The sequence below is a fragment of the Epinephelus fuscoguttatus genome, linkage group LG1, assembly GCF_011397635.1.
Source record: "Epinephelus fuscoguttatus linkage group LG1, E.fuscoguttatus.final_Chr_v1".
Taxonomy (NCBI): domain Eukaryota; kingdom Metazoa; phylum Chordata; class Actinopteri; order Perciformes; family Serranidae; genus Epinephelus; species Epinephelus fuscoguttatus.
This window is the reverse complement of record NC_064752.1, coordinates 20,898,468-20,920,998: the sequence shown is the minus strand read 5'-3', so window position 1 is coordinate 20,920,998 and position 22,531 is coordinate 20,898,468. Positions and strand designations below refer to the sequence as shown.

The 22,531-nt window shown below is 40.5% G+C and overlaps 1 protein-coding gene across 16 annotated transcripts in view; it reads right to left on the bottom strand.

Moving 5' to 3' along the window:
- Nucleotides 1–16,942: 16,942 nt before the first annotated feature.
- Nucleotides 16,943–22,531, bottom strand: part of atp2b2 (ATPase plasma membrane Ca2+ transporting 2) — a 170,128-nt gene continuing 164,539 nt past the window's right edge. For 13 of the 16 annotated variants that reach the window (XM_049576007.1, XM_049575989.1, XM_049575958.1 and 10 more), the window contains one exon: nucleotides 16,943–19,126. In XM_049576007.1, coding sequence (XP_049431964.1) covers nucleotides 18,815–19,126 — 312 coding nt within the window. In that variant the 3' untranslated portion in view covers nucleotides 16,943–18,814. The remainder of the gene's footprint in view (nucleotides 19,127–22,531) is intronic. The other 3 variants (XM_049576038.1, XM_049576072.1, XM_049576065.1) reach the window with 2 other exon arrangements.

The following is a 22,531-nucleotide window of genomic DNA, read 5'->3' as shown; positions in this document are numbered from 1 at the left end:
CTGTGGAAAAGGGGCTTTACAGACTAAAGTAATATGAATAACTTACAGGGTAATCGAGGAACGGATACATAATTTGAGGCAACCAGCAACCTGCTGACCAGGCCTCTAATTGAGATACTGCTGTGCATTGATGGATTGGAAACAAAGCAGCAAACATAATCAAGTCAGTCTACGTAGATGGTAAAGTGGGTTGAGGGTCAAATTAGCATTCAGTCACAAAAGTTAATATTTTACTGCTTTCCTTTGTGGTTTAACAAAGTCCTGGGTCTATTTTTTTCAGTCAGTATTGATTACTGTCACTTCTACTCACACAGTCACTGGCTTGATGAGCACCAAGGTAATAATTTCATTTAAGCCCTTCACCTCGCAGATTTCTCATGGGAGACTGATAATATTAAACCTGATGTGCAATTATACATTCAGCTATTCTTAGGTCGATCTGTCTCCATGCTCACCTGCCAGACAGCCTTTTGATGCACAAGCTATTAGTACACCCTGGAGTGCAATGGACCGTGGGTGATGAAGACAAACTGGAGATATCGTATAAATAACAGCTGCCGATGGTCTCTCTGTCTCTCTCGCTGTCATCCATCCACCCTCCTCCTCCTCCTCAGCTCCTCCTTACCTCAAGATGAAATGTCTGAGATATATGACACCCCCGTGTCTTCCTCTAAATTTGTCATTTCACTTATCGCCGGCTGACATCTCAGTATCAACACAATGAGCGAGGGAATGGAGGCTATTATACCTGTGAGGTTTAGAGGTGGGACGGTAATCACATACCTGTCCATCTGCTGTCACCAGAGGACTGAGTCTGATTGTGTCTCTGGGCGTCAGAGCGTGCAGGCCTACATGTTTGCGTGTGAGTATGTGGTGAATAACTTTGCATATGTGTGTGTTCCCAGGCGATGCATCTTATTCTATCATGTAACTGTGAATATATCTTTTAACACCACTGCTGTTTAAATCACGTGTCATCCCAGCCCAGGAGCTTTTTCATTTCAATACTAAATTTATTTCCTAAATCCTCACAGTCTGGACAGAAGTGAGAATTTGCTGAAACGACTGATGCTGTCGTTTTTACTGGGAGGACAATCTCACTTGGGCAGCTGTGGCTCAGAGGTAGAGTGGATCGTTTCCTAATCAGAAGATCAGCAATTCGATCCCTGGTTCCTCCAGTCCACATGTTGAAGTGTCCTTGGGCAAGATACTGAACCCCAAATTGCTCCCGATGGCTGTTCCATCGGTGTGTGAGTGTGAGTGAATGGTTACTGAGCAGGTGGCACCTTGTAAACGCTTTGAGTGGCTGGAAGACTAGAAGGGCTCTATACAAGTGCAGTCCATTTACCATTCACTCAAGTCATCAGTCAATTTATCAGTAAGTCCATAGACAGAAAATTAATTGCTGACAATTTTGATAATTAACTAAGCATTAATTTATCGAGCAAATTATAAATATTTGTTGGGTCCAGACTTGCTGCTTTGTGTGATATGTGTTTTATATCGTTTTAAAGCAGCTGTGCGGAACTTAACCATTCATAAAACTGTCCCTTGTTTTTATTTAGAGAATATACCGCAACTTGTTAGACATTGTTTCACTTCAATATATGACGACATGGAAGTTATAAGCAAGCTAAATGTAACATTAGCTGATGTGAACCGCTTTTGTCTAGTAACGTTACAACAAACGCCACAAAATTATCTGTGACTGTGACCATGAACACAGATATACAGCAGGCAGTTGTCCTCAGTTTGTAAGAAATTCAGAGCTCCACCAGAACATTTATGATTTTCCTCTCGCTCTCCAAAACAAATGCATGCGGTAATTGCCGGTTGCAGTCGAGATTTTACGACACCAGGCTGTGGGTGTCATACCGCTTCGACCAAAGGGGGGCACTATAATCAACGAAAACGTAAAGTTCCGCACAGCTGCTTTAAATTACTAAAAAAGGAAAATAATACGATTTTTAGTCTTGAGTTTCTGGTCAGACAAAAAAATCAAACTAAAGATGGCACCTTGGAGTCTGGGAGATTGTAATGGCATTTTCACAATTTTCTGAAAGTCTATAAACTGAATAATTGTCTTAAAAAATAATGAGTTGCAACCCCGACAAAAAGCTAAATTTCTTTTCTGCACTCTTAAACATTTTTTGGGCATTTCCGCCTTTATTTGACAGAGGACAGTGTAGAAATGTGAGAGAGAAAGAGAGGAATGACATGCAACAAAGGTACAGTACCAAAGCCAAAATCAAACCTGAGACGTTGTGTAACAGAGTCAGTTATACAGCAGTAATATATAACAAAGTCAAATGTACATTTGTAATATTAAGTATTATAATTACACAATATTTGTTTCAGTTGTTACTTGGCACACTTAGGCCTCCATTGTCAATACATTCTCCATTGATACTGGCGACTGCTTCAAAAATCATGAACCTGGTGTTTATTTGTGAAGATTATCTCGCTGAACAAAAAGTGTAAGAGTTATAAACTTGTTTGCCACAAAGCAAACGACAATGACAAGCAGGGCTCAATAATAAGGGTTGCCCAGGGCAAGTAAATCATTTGTCAGATTGGGCAAGTTGTAAAAAAGAATTTAAAACATATTTTTAATGGAGCTGATGATGAAAGTAGCAAAGGAGTGATCCATCTTGCTTCCTTTATATCTCCGTTGTGAGCCGCACATGCGCAGTACTGATCGGACACTCAAGATCGGACAAGTTAAAGCCGAAATGCAAGCGAGCGTTTCAATTATCCTGGAAACCAGAGTTTAGTTGGGTGATGTCAGAGGATGTGGGCAAAACTACAATCTTATATTGTGCCGTGTTCTGCAAGTTTGACAAAAAGGTTTTTTCATTTTTCCAAAGCATGTCAGGTTCCCAAAAACATCACAACATGACAGCTAACTTTTTTTGTTATTTGATAACTAGTAGTAAATAAAACAATATGTATACAGGCAAGTAAAAAATGACTTTGGGAAAGTGAAATAAAAACATTAATGTTGAACCCTGACAAAAGGAAGATGATTTAGATCAGCAGGAAGACATTAGATTCAGCACCTGCAATAAAGTCTGACATGACTTTCAGCTGTGATTTTGTCATTACTGTCTGCTCAGGATAAGATTTGAGTTCATGAGATAATGGATCCTGACCTGGGTTTGAGACCCCCAAGGCGTCCCAAGATAAATCTGAGGAGGGTCAGATATCTGAGGATGCAGATATATAAGGATAAAGATGTATAGATTTTCTTCTGACTTTCATTCTTTTGTGCAACACTTAAGAGTTTGCTCTCTTCAGGCCTCGAAAGTCCTTCAGATAAATCAGTCTAGGGAATAAAAAGTCACTCTTCAGTAGAACTGCTCATGATCTATGTACACAGTGAAGCTATAACTTGTGACAACAGGTTGCAATTAGATAATTTGTTTTAATCGGTCACAGGCCAAAAAGGTTTGTAAAAACTGATAGCATGAAGGCCTTTATGAATATTATGCCACAGATGACCCCTACTGGTCAGAAGTCTTCATTGCAGCCCCCCCACTGACGCCTCCTTCAGTAACCTACAATGTCACTTCTTTCATTCTCCTTAAATGACCCGTAGTTTCGCACTGTGTGAAATAACCAACATCAACAAAAACATATGAAGTTTAAACTATGAACGCGCTCCAACACCGAGCACATGAGTCATTTCCTTTTTCTCATTATGGTTGTGTTTTGTTTTGCAAGGAAAAAAAAAAAAATTCAGCCCTGCCGAAAGGTGTGTCATATCTTTTTTGGCTAGTGTGCAGAGTATTTACAGCCCAGAGGTGTATTTGGGAGATAACAAGTCACCACATATCACCTTTGCTTTGAATCAACCAACAACATAGCTGTTAGTGCCATGAATGCAACGTGTGTGTGTTTTCCCATGTCATTCCCACAGTCCCATCCCCCCAACAGGAACCATAGTCTCCCCTTATCCCATTAAGACAATTGCCAAGACTGGCATTCAAACGTGTGCACGTGTGCGTGTGTGTCTCTGTGTGTGTATGCATGCATGCAAACGCACACACATACCCACGTATACGGACGAATGCACACAAATATACCAACCCATACACACACTGGGCAGAGAGAGAGTAATTTCAAAATCAATCCTTTTGGAGAGAATGAGAGGAAAAAGAAGAATGAGAGCCCCAAAACCTCCACCAGTGTTGGCTGATTGTAAAGGACTGTCAGTTACTGCAGCCTTCTATTGGGCCAAAGGGAAGCAGCAGGATTCAACTTGGGGCCCAATAAAGGGCTATTCTTCCTGGAAATCGGCCCTCGCACATGGACTTGAATGCACTTGGGTGCTAATCTTCCGAGCTGTGGGAGCCCACTCTATATTCACAGCCTGTGCCACCCCAGCAGGCAAGGCCGCGCATGCTGATGCTATTACGCACACTACCAGGCTAAAGCTAAAGCTAACACAGGGTTAATGCTAATGCACTGACTTATCTGGGTATGGATTGTTTAGTCTGGTTCTTCTGCACACTGAATGTGTTAGACAGGCTGTTGTACCTCAGGTAAAACCTGCAACAGCAGCAATGTATTTAAATAGCACTGTAGTTAAATGTCTGCTTCTACACATCTTACATAACTGGTTTAAAGGGTCAGGTCACAAAAAATGGTGACGGTTTATATGATGGTTTTCTGTAATTTCCATGAAGTTTCTTGTAAATAATTATTTAAAGGGAAATGTCGGTTTATTTCAACCCGTCTCCTATCGTCCTAAATTTGTTTCAAGTGACTAGTGACATAGAAATAATAGTTAGCATGTTAGCCGTTAGCCTAGATACAGCCGTAGCGTCAGACCTGTTAAAACATAAATGAACGGGCATCCTTTCAAAAAAGCTTTTTTTCCACAAAGACCGCCTCATATCGCTAGGATAAATGTCAGAGAATATATAGAAAATGACATGTAAACGTGTTGTCTTACCTTACCGGTGTGCTGCCATGTTTGTTTACCATCTAGCTCTGCTTTCCAAAGCGCAGCCGAAATATGGCGAGAACAAGCAGCGATCTCATAGCGTGCCTGAACAAGCAGCAACAGCTGGAAGGCAGAACCGGACAGTAGCCTGAAAAGTTCATTCATTTATTTTATGAAAGATTTATAGAATAATGGCTGACTTTTTGCCAGACTTTGACTTTGTGGAGGAGGAATTTGATTTTGCAGAGTTTGATGGCCGCCCTTATTTATTTGAGCCAGAATACACTGATGAAGAGCTTTGTGAAATTGAAGAACAGAGGAGGAGGAGGAGGAGGAGGAGAAAGAGAAAGAGAGAGGCACAACAGGTAGAGGACGAGAGAGGAGGACTGGCTGCCACAAGGCTGTGTAGCTCTGGAGATTGGTGGTGTACCTGTGAATGCTGTGCCCCAGTGCCCACAGAAGAGGAATGCCTCTGTTGCAAGGAATGGGACCGGTTGCAGCCTTATTTTCAAGGTCTGGATGTGACCGAGGACGAGACACCTCCACCTGGAGTAACGTTAGTATCCAGCTGGGCTTTATCTAGAGCTGGCGAGATATATTTCGGCCGCGCTTTGGAAAGCAGAGCTAGATGGTAAACAAACATGGCAGCACACCGGTAAGGTAAGACAACACGTTTACATGTCGTTTTCTATATGTTCTCTGACATTTATCCTAACGATATGAGGCGGTCTTTGTGGAGAAAAAGCTTGTTTAGTGGACTAACTTTGCACTTGAAAGGTTGCCCGTTCACTTATGTTTTAACAGGTCTGACGCTACTATGCGCCCCGGCTGTATCTAGGCTAACGGCTAACATGCTAACTATTATTTTTAGGTCACTAGTCACTTGAAACAAATTTAGGACGATAAGAGACAGGTTGAAATAAACCGAAATTTCCCTTTAATTTTGAATTGTAGGGGAATGAAGAAAATGTACAGTTCACCTGAGGCCCGCCCCCTGAACGCAGACTCCAACCAGGGTTAGAGTAAACATCCCCAGATCTTCTGCAGCGTTGGGCCCATCCAGCAAGTGCACGACAGACTTTCACGTGCCAAGCGGCTAACTTCCACTTTAGCCCTTTGATGCTGAAAAAAAAAAATGCATCCACTGATTTATAGATGCCTCTTTCACAATGTAAGTCTATGGCCTGGTGACATTACATGACTTAGAAGTTGTAATTTCACTGTTTGGCCACTACGAAAATTGGCTTCAAAGCCTGACACATGTCCCAGGGGCGCTCCCAGAGTTTCTTCATTTTTAGGCTAGGTTTGTGGATTTCAAGCTAATCACAGTTAAATGTCGTCCAAGGGGGATGTGTAATAGTCATACTCGTTATCTGGAGGCAAATTTGCGTTTCCTAGGAGGCAAAGGAATGACCCTGTTTTGCCTTACTCTGCCTCTGATTGGTTTACTCTGACATTCTTACCTTACCCTAACCAATCTCACTCCTCTTGCCTAAACCTAACCAATTCAACCAACACAGGCAGCGAGTATGTACCAGTCAGCGGGAGAGTAAGGCGGGTCATTCATGCATCCTTGCTACCCAGAAAGGTTGGAAGGAGTTATATGTTTAGTCGTATGTTAGATATATGTTAGTTACGACATGTCATATCTCACTTGAACTACGCTACACTGGCCCCATGCTCTGCAGTGGCACTGCTCCATTTTGTCTGTATCTATAAGCTTTCAGAAAACGTGCACAAATATCTAAGAAATAAAGGCAGAGTACAGACAGAGGGCTTCGTCTGTGTCCTTAAACGTTTCTAAGTTGAGCATAAATGAGCCCTAAGATGTGAGGAGAGGAAGCGAGGAGTAACGTTAGAAATGACCCACTGTTTAATTCAGTCTAAGTTGTTTGCAAACAGAAACTTGTGCCACTGGTATCTTTTTAAAACATGCTGAAATCACATTAAAAAGCAAACACAGGGTCACACACACACACACACACACACACACACACACACACACACACACATACACACACACTCTGCGATGATGAGGGTCAATCCAGTGAAGAGTGATAGTCGTTGACATCTATCGACCTGCCGACAGACACCATTCATTACGACTCCACACTGACCCTGTTTCCTCTGCCTCATTAACACTGCTCTGAGCCTGGATCTATTTCTGCTCAGCGTGTCTTTAACCAGGTGACGCTCAATTAATAATCCACATCTTATTTTGCACTGATGGCACTAATGTGAATAAACAACCCGCATCTTTATTACAGCAACTGCGACCTTGATCGTGATTTATTGAGCATGCAGTACCCTTCGTATAAAAACTAATATGTCATTTAATAGGGATTTTTATTGTTGGTAATCTTTGTAATTACCCTTTTTTAAAATCACTCTCTGATGCACACAAACTAAGGGCAAAGGTTTCATTTTGATATTAGAGGAGACACATGAATCGGGGGGTTCGGGAAGTCCTCTGCCAGACAATTTTGAGCATCAAATACTTAATTTCCTGCATTTTCTGCACCAGTTTATGGTGTAAATGTCTTTGTCAAAATAAAAGTCCTCTGCTACTTCTGTACTTTTTTTTTATGACAAAATAAAGTTCTGATAACTTTCTCATTCCCTGCTGGTGGTTAAGTGGTCAAGATTCCTGCTCTGACAGCAGCTTTACGTCAAAAGCACGCTCCCCCAAAAACCTGAGACACCTGTGGTGTTGCTTTGTGTGATCAAGCTGCACATTTTGGAGTTGGCCTTTTATTGTGACCAGCCTGAGACACACCTGTGGAGTAATCATGCTGGTTAATCAGCACCTTGATACACCACACCTGTCAGGTGGACGATAATCTTGGAAAAGGAGAAGTGCTCTCTGACACAGATTTTAACAAAGTTGTGACCAGAATTTGAAAGAAATAAGGATTTTATGTGCATAAAAAAGTCTTAAATCTTTAATATGTGAAACTTGTGCAAAATTGGAGCAAAAACAAGTGTTTATCTTTTGCTGAGTGTGTTTAGTTTCTTCAAATAAACCTGTTCAGAACTCAATTATGTTCCAAACACAAAAGAAATATTGTAAAGGTGGATTTCTACTCTGCATGCACTCATAAATTATTTGCAGCTAAAATATTATTTTTTGGTATAATACTTTTTAGGTGTTATTTTTTTCTTTCCATTCCTGTGGAGGAATCTTAACACAGAAACCACCTAATAGTAAAAATGAAAATAACAGACCTTTTATTCAACAAAAAAAAAGTGTATTTATTTTTCATGAATAGTGAACTCATATCAACGAATAGAGTAATGCTTGAAAACACACTGCATGTATATTTTGTGTTGTAATTTTCTTCATGACTCAGAATACCCTCAGTTTCTGAAGTATCTCGAGAAAACAGGATGCTGAAAACCATCTGAGATTAATATTGTGCATACATAATCAATAGGATGCATTATAAGATGATTGTTTCCGGAAGTCAAACTAGAACAGTATTTCCCTATTTAAACAGTAGGTCTGCTCCATTTCAGTGTACCAGTGCACCGCTTAAAACGTAATAGCGAGGGCCTGGAGAGCTTATATAAGAGAGTGTGATGTGTCAGCTATCGGTGGCAAAAACATAATTGTCAGCTGACAGAATAAACAACACCATTGGCCCACAAGACAAACGCCATGCTAGCTCTCCTAGCTGACAAATAATTGCCTACGTGGACATTAATGTTCACAAAGTTAAGTTCACAGAGTTTGGCAAACGAGCATTTATGTCTGCAGCTCCTTACGTGTGGAATCTTCTGCAGAAGGACGTAAAGTTGGCTCATTGGTTCCTCTCGACTGTTTCAAAGCACTGTTGCAGGATTCTTGTATGCAGTCATCTATGTGCCAACATCAGGGTGTATTTAAGCTGGTCTTTGTAATCATGTGCAGTTGCCCTTGTTTATATTTTTCATGGTTCACTAATAACATATATGAACATGCTTTTTGCTTTGTAGTAATCTCATTTTGTGTTTTGCTAGTTTTAGAGTTGTATATTCTTATTTTGTATTTTTGCTCTGTGTTGTCTGTAACGTATGTTGCTGCCTGTCTTGGCCGAGACACTACTGGAAAAATTGTTTGTGTTTGCATGAGCCATTTGGTTGTGATAACATATGCCGCTCTAGTCACCCAAATTTTGCAGCAGATCTGGCTGATCTGCCGGCAACGATACCCGTAGAATACTGTTTAGACTCCACCCACTTGGCATATGCCAGCGTGGTAAGGTGCGGACCCAGTATTTCCTCTATTCATTTTCCAGTGACCTTCAGATCCCCTGTCCATCCAGCAATAACTAACATAACATCTCATGTTTACTTTAAAACTGCGGAGTTTGCATGTTCTCCCCGTGGGTTTTCTCCAGGTACTCCAGCTTCCTCCCACAGTCCAAAGACATGCAGGTTAATTGGTGACTCTAAATTGTCCGTAGGTGTGAATGTGAGCGTGAATTGTTGTCTGTCTCTATGTGTCAGCCCTGTGATAGTCTGGGGACCTGTCCAGGGTGTACCCTGTCTGTTGCCCGATGTCAGCTGGGATAGGCTCCAGCCCTCCTGCGACCCTCAAGAGGATAAGCAGTTAGAAAATGGATGGATGGATTAATTGACTGAAACTTGCCTTGCCTTTCCTCCTTTCCTCACAATCGTCCATGCTTGTTAAAGAAGGGGGCGTGGCTCCATAGCAGTCCACTTTAGATGATGTGGAACACTGTGACAGGCTTATAGACATCCTATTAAATAAGTCTGTGCATTTGGCTGGAGTCAGATGACAGTAATTATAGATCTGGACATCCCAGAATGGAGATATGAGTGGGCTAATGTTGCTCTGTATCTGTTGGATGTGTTAATAAGCAGACATTTTTACTGTATCATCTTTACAAGGTGATCATATGATAATGATGTGTCTATAGCTTGTTGTCCCAATGTCCAAAAAAAATCTGTTAATGCAGGTTTAATCATGATTTTCATGGCTTTGAACTTGACTGTTGCTACATTCAGATAGAGTTCAGACTATAATAAAGTAAACAGTCAAGATGTATTTGCCATTTAGCGTTTTCAGCTTGTCAAATGTCCTCATAATAAAGGCAGACCTCAGACAAACACTGAAGCAAGCGCTCAGTGACACCGATGTTCAACCTAACCAAGTTGTGGAGTCTAAAATAATGCTCAGGATGTCTTACTCTGTCTCCTTTGCTCTATTCACTTATAACAACAGGGGTGCTAAAGAGACTCTTGACAGGATGATCAGGGATGTCATGGCTCTTCACTTCTCTCCAGTAAAACACTGCCCTCCAGTGGACACACACATTTAGATAAAACATCTTCTGTGACCTTTCCATTACACAACAAGCCCTGTTATCACTCAGATATCCACTAATCATGTCGCCACAGACTAAATTGTTCTCTGATGCTGGAGGAGTGTCGGGCTGGCACATGGTTTCCATCCACCATCCATCTCTCCATCATGGGCAGACAGTTTGTCAACACGCTCGACCTCAGAGTCTAACATCACACTGATACTGGCGGGCATGGTGCTATTTTAAATTAAAGGGAAAGAAGATTAAGTCAGAGCTGTGATGTTCTTCAGACACCATCAGCCCCTCCTCACTGAGACTGGATGAGATCAGTCCTGAGCAAACCTACTTTAAGTGCTGCAGGCATTGGCAGTCTACAGTCATGGGAAGAAATTTGTCATGTCGATGTATTTAACTTGATGACAGCTTTTGAAAATATCAGAGGAGCTTGCACACTTAGTGTATTTGGTAGTATAGTGTGTACATAATATAGTGTGCCATGAGATGTTTTACAGACTTCATGGTCCCCAGAGAGTGAACCTTGATGATCCTATAGATGTATAATAATACCTAGATACAGGACCCCAAGATGGCACCTATTCAGTCCAATGGAACTGTTCACCTGGTGCATATGCCCAAAAAGTGTCAATCTTCCTGGTCTACTACCCATTGATTATGCACACTAGTGTTTCTCCAGCTGGCTCTGCCCGTGAATTACTGCTCAACTTTAGAGACTTTACATGGTGATGTCACAGATTTTAAAATTATTTTCTCAGCTCAAGGAAAGTTTTACAAGAATTAAACCTTCATGGATCAAACATTCATAATAGAAAGAGTCACAAATGGCCGTGTTTACAGTTGAAGGTGTCCTGTTAACAGTTTAACAGACGTCTCCTCCTAGATACACTGAACAAAAATATAAACGCAACACTTTTGTTTTTGCTCCCATTTTTCATGAGCTGAACTCAAAGATCTAAAACAATTTCTATGCACACAAAAGACCATTTCCTCACAAATATTGTTCACAAATCTGTCTAAATCTGTGTTAGTGAGCACTTCTCCTTTGCCGAGATAATCCATCCCACCTCACAGGTGTGGCATATCAAGATGCTGATTAGACAGCATGATTATTGCACAGGTGTGCCTTAGGCTGGCCACAATAAAAGGCCACTCTGAAATGTGCAGTTTTGCTTTACTGGGGGGGTCAGAAAACCAGTCAGTATCTGGTGTGACCACCATTTGCCTCATACAGTGCAACACATCTCCTTTGCATAGAGCTGATCAGGTTGTTGATTGTAGCCTGTGGAATGTTGGTCCACTCCTCTTCAATGGCTGTGTTGCTGGATATTGGCAGGAACTGGAACACGCTGTCGTGTACGCCAATCCAGAGCATCCCAAACATGCTCAATGGGTGACATGTCCGGTGAGTATGCTGGCCATGCAAGAACTGGGATGTTTTCAGCTTCCAGGAATTGTGTACAGATCCTTGCAACATGGGGCCGTGCATTATTATGCTGCAACATGAGGTGATGGTCGTGGATGAATGGCACAACAATGGGCCTCAGGATCTCGTCACGGTATCTCTGTGCATTCAAAATGCCATCAATAAAATGCACCTGTGTTCGTTGTCCATAACATACGCCTGCCCATACCATAACACCACCGCCACCATGGGCCACGCGATCATCAGCAAACTGCTCACCCACACGACGCGACACATGCTGTCTGCCATCTGCTCTGAACAGTGAAAACTGGGATTCATCCGTGAAGAGAACACCTCTCCAACGTGCAAGACGCCATCGAATGTGAGCATTTGCCCACTCAAGTCGGTTACAACGACGAACTGCAGTCAGGTCGAGACCCCGATGAGGACGATGAGCATGCAGATGAGCTTCCCTGAGACGATTTCTAACAGTTTCTGCAGAAATTCTTTGGTTATGCAAACTGATTGTTGCAGCAGCTGTCCGGGTGGCTGGTCTCAGATGATCTTGGAGGTGAACATGCTGGATGTGGAGGTCCTGGGCTGGTGTGGTTACACGTGGTCTGTGGTTGTGAGGCCGGTTGGATGTACTTCCAAATTGTCTGAAACGCCTTTGGAGACGGCTTATGGTAGAGAAATGAACATTAATTTCACGGGCAACAGCCCTGGTGGACATTCCTGCAGTCAGCATGCCAATTGCACGCTCCCTCAAAACTTGTGACATCTGTGGCATTGTGTTGTGTGATAAAACTTAACATTTTAGAGTGGCCTTTTATTGTGGCCAGCCTAAGGCACACCTGTGCAGTAATCATGCTGTCTAATCAGCATCTTGATATGCCACACCTGTGAGGTGGGATGGATTATCTCGGCAAAGGAGAAGTGCTCACTAACACAGATTTAGACAGATTTGTGAACAATATTTGTGAGGAAATGGTCTTTTGTGTGTATAGAAAATGTTTTAGATCTTTGAGTTCAGCTCATGAAAAATGGGAGCAAAAACAAAAGTGTTGCGTTTATATTTTTGTTCAGTGTAATAGTAGCCTATGGAAAAAGCTTTTTGGGCTGCAGGGAGATTTTTTTCACTGCCAATACCACAAGTGGCCACTAGGGAAAAACTGGAAGCAAGGCTGAGCTGTGTTCTTGGGGCCTGGTGGTACTTAGCAAGTATTAGCATGCTAACACGCTAAACTAAGATGGTAAACATGTAAATGTTATAGTCACTAAACATCAGCATGTTAACATGGTCACTGCACTACTATTTATCATTTTCTCATGAAATAACAGTGCTCTGTCATCAGGTTTCTCACATTCACACTTTGCTGAAACACTTCTTTAAAAAGCTTGTTTCTGCCTGTGTTAGAGAGTAGACAGCAGACAGAGAGGAGAGGGGGGAGAAAGATGGAAATGACATGCAGCAATACTCCTCAGCAGGACTTGAACCAGTGATGTTGCAATTATTGTACAAGGGTATGACCTTTAACCCCTTAGACAGCAGGATGCCCAGAGTTGTCTGATTTTAAAGGTCTAGTGTGTAGAGTTTAGTGGCACCTAGCAACTGGCTGAAACTTCTCGTGTGCCAGGAGAACGACAGTGGCTGACATGTAACACAAATAGTTCTAGCTAGAGCCAGTGTTCTGTTTGTCAATTCTGGGCTACTGTAGGAACAACATGGCGGACTCTGTGGTAAAGGACCCGCTCCGTATAGCTCATTCTAAGGTGACAAAAACACGACTCTTAGACTAATGAAAACATAGTTATGAATGTTATATCCCCTTTCTGCCAACAGATGCTCCTAAATCCAACACACTGGACCTTTATGGGGCCATAAGGTTAAAAAGGACGGGACCCACTGGTTTAAAGGGTAACTTTAGTATTTTTCAACCCAGACACTTTTCCCCCCATGTTTTTGTGTTTAGGTAACTAATGGGAACAACTGTCTTTGAAACTGGTCCAGCACTAAGCCAAACAACTTGGGGCATGTGTGCACCGTCATATTCCAGCCTCTGAAAGTGCTTGTTTTGCCTCTGATAGACTGATAATAAATTATAAGTATTTGACAAGTTATAGAAAGGATCTCTGCAGAGACAGACCTTTTAATAAAGGGTAAGATCCTTTTTGTTTAATCAGAAACAGCCCCAAAATTACGATGGCCAAACCCACCGGACTCCATTTAAATAAATGGTAATTTTCTCATCTTAAAACACTTAATTCAAGGCCAACAGAAACAAAACAAAACTCACAAGCCTTGGATCATCTTTCCACTGTTCCAACAGTTAGATGTAAAGAATATTTGGGCTCTATACACGCTAAAATTACAGTCTATATAAATGGAGTCTGGAGGGTTTGGTGACAGTGATTTCGGAGCTGTTACGGGTTAAACAAAAAAGGTCTATCTCTGTAGGAATCCTTTTCATAATGCTGTCAGACACTTAGAACAGTAATACCAGCCTGTCACTCTCTCCATTTTCCATTAGTCACTCAGGGTGCTTTCACACCTGCCCTGTTTGGTTTGGTTCGGTTCAATCAAACTCAAGTTCGTTTGCCCCCTACGTGCAGTTCGTTTGGGCAGGTGTGAACACAGCAATCACACTCAAGTGCGCACCAAAACAACCAGGCCGAGACCTTCTTGAAGAGGTGGTCTGCCTCCGGTTACAAACAAACTCTGGTGCGGTTCGTTTGTGGTGAGAATGTGTTCCGACCTCGATCTGAACCAGCTGCAGTCACATGACACATTGTTTGGGTTAAACATGAGCATGTTACAGTCCTGGAGGATTATTAATGTGTGCCTCCTCCTGTACTGCCTTAATATGCACATTCAGCACATCCAATGCATCCAAACATTGTTTTCAAACTGTATGGTTTGACTAAAATGAACGACAGCAAAATAGTCCACGATGACCAGCGCTAAAATCAACCTGCGTAGTTGTTCCTCCATTGTGACATCAGAAAGTGTCACATTTGTACTCTTCAACGTTTTGTTTACTTCCTGGATTTTTCCCACATGGAAATTCTGACCAATAAAGAGCAGCTTTCTCGCACAGGCATTTTATCTGGTCCGCTTGTTGAACACAAACCAACTCTAAGCAATTATGCAACAAAATGAGTCCCTGATTTGGACCAAAGCAAGCAAACTCTAGGTCTGAAAGCACCTTGAGACATAAAAACATGGGAAGATAAGGTTCAGATTTAAAAACACCAAACATAGCCTTTAAGGTGTTTTACATCAAAAGCGTCATTTGACAATCACACTTAAATCCTTAACATTTGCTGAACATGTGAGCAGAACCTTTCTGAAACAAACCAATGGCAATGGAGAAACAGTCATAGTGGACACTGAGAGGTGAAGCACAACGAATCAGAACAGGACATGTCACACGGGGCCAGGACACACCATGCTGGGTCATGCTGCTCTGGGAGATTTATTTAGTGATTTTTCCTTTTTTTTTCTTGTTTTTTTTTTTCTTTTCTTTTTTTATTATGTTTTTCACTTGCGCTCCTGTCAGGAGTGTGGTAAATGGGACAGTCAAGCAGCAAGAGTCACAGTTCATCATCATCATCAGTATCATCATCATCAGTATTAGCATCATCATCACTGTCACCACCAGTATCATCATCCTCCTCATGTCATGGTATCATAATAATAATTTTCATCATTATTTAACTTTTTCCTCAAGCTAGAAAATAATTTACATCACATTGTTTTTACTGACTTTTGAGACCACAAACATTCCAGCAACACACTCTAGGATTAAGGGTGGGTAACAATCAGAAAAGCATGACTTTTTGCATAGTATTAAATGAACAAAGACATTGAGTTCTTTATTTACAATTATTGTATAGATAAAAAAAATATCATAAAAACAAGATGAACACTTAAATCACTTACCCATAAATGGCTAAGTATGCCAAAAAGTTATCTGTTGGCATTTCTCTTTTTCTTTGTTCCACAAACTGCATGCTGCTAAATACAGTACATCGAGGCAGGTGAGAGTATATTGCAAGAAGTATCATTGATATCATTATTATCATCATCATCATCGTCGGTCATCATCATCATCATCATCATCATCATCAGTATAATTATTGGTTGTTACAACACGTGTTATCATTTGGATGTAATCATGATGTTTTGAAGTGTTTCTGACAGGAGCAGTGATGGATTACATACAGCCAAACAGCTGCATCGGCAGTATGACTCGTTGGTGGTGCATGATGGGAGACGTAGTCAGGAAGAGTTCCTGTTTTCACACCAGTCCAGTGGAGTTTCTGTCCTCAGTGGACTCATTGCTGTATTTACAAAGATTATTTTTAAACTTGTCGTCTTTGCATCCTCTTAAAGCTGAATGTCCTCCTGGATGTAAAAGTGGTTTGGAGAATGTTGGCTTAAGTCTTTTTTTGTTGTTGTTGTTGTTTTTTATTGAAAATGCTGTTGTTGTTATGTTTTTTGTTTATTGTTTTAAATTTTTTACAGACAAATAAACAAATAAATTGTCAAGTTAAAACACTGGAAAGGAAACAAAATAAATCAACAGCTTCTAAGCAGAATATCAGAATCCAGACTGTGTTTTTTCCCAACTTAAATAAGACAGATATTTATTTTTTTACTCAAATGGTCCATGTGACTTTTTCAACACGCCTGAGCTGACTGGTAAAGCTTGTGCACCCTCTTCAGATGGACGGATCGACTGTGAAATGACAGAGGAGGATAGAAAAAAGGAAAAAAAGAAAGAACTGCTCGGATAAATGATTGTATATACTGTAGTAGTGTATAGGATTTCTTTTTACGTAGAAAAATTGTCAATTTTTTCAAGTTGCATAATGAGCCTCTCGCGTCATGCTTGTCATTGACTTCGGTTAGTAATAGAAATAACAATAGTACAGGCTAGTTAAGTGGCCTTGTCCTTCTGAGTGCAATAAGACTGGGTAAATGTGCCTTCTGTATGTCACTTCTCTCTGGTAATGTCTGATTGGTCAAAGCACAATAAATAGTTTACAACTAGTGAGTACAGTTGAGATGCTAGAGTACTGTATATTCTGTGACGGCAGGAAGACAAGCTTGGTTAAAACACACAAAAGCACATCTAGAATTACACCACAGAAGTTTTCATTCATAACCAGATAGTGCAGAAAAGGATCGTCTTTTTTATATATAGAAAAAGAGTCAAAGCAACATTCCATGTTTGTTGTAATTTGTCTTTTTTTTGTCTGTTTTTCCTTTTTTTTTTTTTTTTTAAAGATGTTAAAAATGCTAACAGCTTTGTGGGGCTGCGTGTGTCTCTCTCTCTGCTAGAGGAAATCCTTTAAACCCAAACAAATAAATCAAAAATTAAATAAAAAAATAAACAACACAATATATTCCAAATTGTGAACAAAAACAAACAAACAAAAAAAAAAGTCAGATTTCCATGCGGCACAGATAAGCCAAATATAACTGCTGATTTCTAATATGACTCAATCGTTTTTGATGGTCACACATATTTTTAAAACATCAAGTCCTTTGAACAAGCATGTTTATCTAGAAGACAGTTCACTGTAAAGGTCCTGATATCAGCCTTTGACTCGAGCCCTGACCCCAGGTCAGCGCTGAAGCACAGAAGAAAAAAAAAACAAACCAAAAACCCACAATTTAAAAATAAAAAAAGAGAGAAGAAGAAGTGGAAAAAAAAGAATTAAATATTCCCCCTCTGTCACAAAAAGGAGGCCTCCGTTTAGAAAAGGCAAGCCACTCCAACTTGATCCCAACAATCATATAGAGTAATACTAAGATTCCACATTTACTACGTTTCCCATTATATTTTGGTTTCTTTTTGTTTGTTAATCCTCTAAAAATATCTACAATATTTGAAAAGATAGCAGGCAAATTCCAGCACATGGTTTTTCAGTAATAACACACCAACACAGCTCTGGTCCTCTGAGCTTCAGCTTCGCCCCTCTCCTTCTAGAAACCAGGAAGTTTATCTCTACGAGGTTGTAAACAAATTACATTCTCTTTAAGACATAAATAAGTCAAAGTATTTTGAGCCATTGAAGCAGGAACAAGGCAACATGCCGACAAACAAAGATAAACTCTCTCTAAATATATTTATATGTATTTATATTTATAGAATATATCCCATAAATGCTATCATCATCATTCTTATTTTTGCGTTCCTCTTTTCCGACAGGTGCAAAACTACTGTGCAAGTTGAGCCCTACCACCTCATTACACATTTCTGTTTATGGATGAAATAAATTTTTACAGTCGGGTACATGTTCATGCCACACAGAAGAGGGAACTTTGCAGGCCAGGAACTCAGAGAAGCTGTCTTTAAAATAGTAGTCCGCCGCGAGGCCTAGCCCATCAGAACGAAAGAACTCCAATAAAATTAAAACCCTTTTAAATAAAACTTGGGTAATGTACATTCATGCAGGAGCAACAATAATAATAACAATAATAATCAGAATCAGAATCATAATAATAACAATGTTTTTCAATTTAATTTAAACTATTATCAGTATTGACAATGTTATTGTTGAGGGGGGGGAGTGTAAGGGGAGTTTAGAGTCTGTCCTGTTTTGTGATTTTTGACTCCTCAGCAGTGTCTCCCTCCTCATCGTCCTCCTCCTGGTGTCTCTAAAGACACAGTTCATACTTATGTGCAGTCAGCGGCACGCTTATACAGTACATGCTAACACGCATATAGTCATACACACCACCACTGCCGCCGCCACCGTACACATACAACCACAAAAGCAGGATGGCTGTGTAGGTTTTGTGGCTTTGTTGCGCTTTTTTGATTGTATGTTAAGTTTTTCTTTTCACCTTGCCATATTACTTTAGATTTTTCTCTGTTTTGAGAGGAGCTGAGAGCTTTAAGAGCTCAAGGTTAAGGGGAGGAGAGATGAAGGTTTTGCCACAGGACCTGCCCTGTGTAGTAAATGGAGGGGGGAGGGTGGGGGATGAGAATTGAGCTGGACTGGGTGAGATTTTGGGGGCGACAAGGTGTAAGGTTGCAGTTAAAGGTCTGGAGGAGTTGGAGAAGGTGCCTCCAGACTGCAAGGAAACGACATTAGAGGTTAGAGCTGAGGTTAGAATCAGGGTTAGAGGCTGGTCTCCAAGCTGTGAAGAGGACTGGCGGGGCTGGAGGAGGCGGCTGATTTACTGGTGTCAATGGTGAGATTGATGCCACTGTCGATGGCGTTGTTGTTCTTGTTGGGGGACGAGGGCTGGCTGGAGTACTTCCTCCTCCTCCGAGCGGAATCGTCGTCTGTGTCGTCGATGAGGGGGATGTTGGGCGTGGAGTCTTCTATCCTAAACTCTGGGTGCGTCATGAAGTTGTGGATGGATGATCTGGAGTCTGGTTTTTCCAGGCCTTCATAGAGGGAGCTACGGAATGCATTCACAACGCGGATCTGTCGTTAAAAAAAAAGGGAGGAAAGAGAAGGAGAATGATGAGAGATGACGCCAGAGACAAAATGGAAGGGTGGAAGGGACCCTCGGGATGAGAGAAAAGAGGGGAGTGGAAGAGAGAGGGGGGACAGAGGGGAAGGAGAGACCCCCTCAGTTGAGGATAAAGAGGTGAAGGAGGAGCAGGAGAAGGTGGAGGAGCAACGAGAGGAAAAGCAACTGCAGTCTGTGTTCTGCTTTCACAAGATGACTACAGTTCACAAGTCACTCAATTTTGGCGTGCACTAAGAAAAGCCGTGAGGAACACAAACCAAAAATCATACATTTCAAGGAAAACAAATACCAAAGCAACACAAACGCTCGTTGTAAGTATACGCTTTAGTCCAATGTGCTGTATACCTAGAAACAAGCCACGTTAATAAATGGAATGCTCACAGAAAAAATTAAAGGAGAATATCACATGCAAGTTTGAAGAAATCTGGTGGACGAGGTCAGTAAGAGGGAAGGAGGTTAGATCTGAGAGATCCAATCAGGTGGTTTCAAAACTTCTGGAGGGCACCAGAGCACTGTCTGGGACGGTATCCACACAGACTATGGATGGGACACACAAACACACAGATATAGCACAGGGTGGGTAAAGCATGGTCCCAAACAGGGCAACGGAGAGAGTCAAACTCTGCATCCGGAGGTTGGTTCAACACGAGCATCGCAGTGTGAAACTCACGTCAAAACGACATATCCAAAAAAAAAAAAAAAAAGAAAAAAAAACTGTGGCATTTAGACAACGAGCGAACACAGCAGGTTAAGATATTATGAACACAGGAAGTAAACAAAGGGTAAACACAAACTACATGCAACAAGACAAGAGGACGGTGAGGAAGAAGTGGACATCGGCACACAGACTGCTGACACAAAACAAATGGAAGTGAATGGTGAAAATAATAAGTTTACTGTCAGAGGTCTGACAGCTCTCAACTCCATGCACATCTAAGTAAACACTCAAGTATAGGCCCCAAACATCTACAAGAACCTTTAGTGAGGACAGACGTATCTGTATGTCAGCTCCTTCAGTTCGTGGATTATAGGAAAGAGTTATTTTAATCTGTCTGCATGTACAATATCAACGGATGCTGAAATTTAGGATCTACAGACAATTTGACAGCTACAGAGATTATTAGATGCTTTAAAACAGGACACTGACTCGTGTTAGCACACTGGGGAATATACAAGTTATAAAAGGGGTTTCACTTCATTGTGGTTAAGTCAATGTTTGTCATTAGGATAATCCTTTGTAAAGATCCATCTCTTTTTTTTGTAAGGATTTTTGTGAGCTTCAACTATATAACCATTATTATAGCAGTATTTTATTCCGGTGCTACTGAAGTACGTGGTCTAACAAATATTGAAATGTTAATAGACTCACTAAGTCTCTAATCTTCAAACTGTGAATGGAACAATAGTTTTTATGGACCACAGATGCAGTAATGTGTGTATCAACAGATATTTTAGGTCATACTGACCACTCAGATATCAAGTTTAGTCTATAAAATGCCTGAGGATGGTAAAAAATGCTCATCAGAGTTTCCAAAATCTAAAGTTGATGCTTATTGATCCAAAACCTAACTTGATTCAACGTAACTCAATTTATATTGAAACTGAAAAACGGTAATAATAATTAATTAAATAATTAACATCCATTCTTGAGAGGCAGGACAAATCCCTGGCCTACCTTAACCTTAAAATTAATCAATCAACACAGTAAGTCCATATAACGTTATTCTTAAAGGATTTATGCGTATGAAAATAATATGATTTAGAAAATATTTTGATCTGCTTTCGTTTTTTAAACTTTAAACTTGCCCTGTGCAGGAAAACATCCTTGTCCCAGACAAGAATTTACAACTTCAAACAATTAAAAAAGCCTTTACTGCATGAAAAAAGAACGTCATGCAAAATAAAAAATTGCATACGGGAGCTCTTTTGGTGTGCGGATCGCTTTTTTCTTTTTTCATGCTTTTGATAATTTGTGATCCAGCACCCAACCCAGTGGGCTTCGGGGATGTGCGTGTCCTGTTTTTTTTAATCATAAAAGCCCTTACTAGCATTGTTAGTTTTGCAACAAACACTCTAATTGTACTGTTATAATCATATTTGTCTTAAAATATATTTGTTTTAAATGTTGTCCCTTTACAGATGTGTTCCACATTTTTGTCAATTCCATCACATTTCTACAAAAACATTATTTAATCAGGCATAAAATGGGTAAGCTATGTCAAAAGGACTCCTGTCTCACTTCCTGGTTTCAAAACGACAGGTAAGCATTCTATTATTTGATAAATTCATTAAATAATATTGCTATCCGGTATGTCTCTACGATTATACACCAACTCCATAGCCCTAACAAATCAAAGTAAATAAGAATTGTGGTTTAAAAATGAGAATTTTGATTAGCATTAAGAGAACTCAACTTTGAAAAATAAAATGACTACTCACTACGACGGCTGTGAAATAACTTTTTGTCAACTCCATAAAACATCAACTCTGTCAGATCTCATCTCTGACATCCATCATGTAGCTATTTAATAAAAAAATAAATCACTGGGATGTTGGCCCATTACAAGGTTTAATGGTCAAAATTTGAACTTTTTAAAATATCACAAGTTTTTGTCCCAATTTTCAAGAATGAGTGATAAACAGTAAACAGAAAATACTCATAATTGCTAAGTTGTAACAAGTGAATGCTTTCTGGTTTTGGTGGATGAATGACTTCAAGTATTAATGATTATCAAAACTGTTATTTTAGCACTTAATATTTTTACCCAAAGTCTACAAAATATACAAAAATGATATTACAATATTATTAAAGTTTTTAAAGGAACTCTATGGGATATTCAGAGCGTATCTATGATTCAGGGATTGTCTGCACACGGTTCTCAACATGGAGGCAGCTGAGCCGGTGGCTATCAGCTAATGGTGGTGTTAACCAGTGGGTAAACGGAGGGTAGGTGTAACGCTTCCATGACGTTGCCTTCTCAATATTAGTGGTAACCATTGTATGAGCACAGTACAAAGTGTTGGTGATTAGCTAGCCAGTGGGATATATACAGGGACTCATATGCACTACCATGCACTAGCAGCTCGACCATCTACCACAACAACTAACAGAGAAACTCCGATAACAAAACACACAGAGGTAGCCTGACTTTACTCTCTGGTCAGGACACCATTCCTCCATTTTATCTTTACATAGTAAATAGTGGTTTGCTGCTATATTAATGCTCTGAATGTCATATAGAGCTCCTTTAACTATTCCATATAAAGATGTATTAAAAGACACTGAGGGTGCATTAAAAGCCTCAGCAATATTAGGTTTTTAAATGTCTTGGAATACTGTAAATACTGTCGTACTG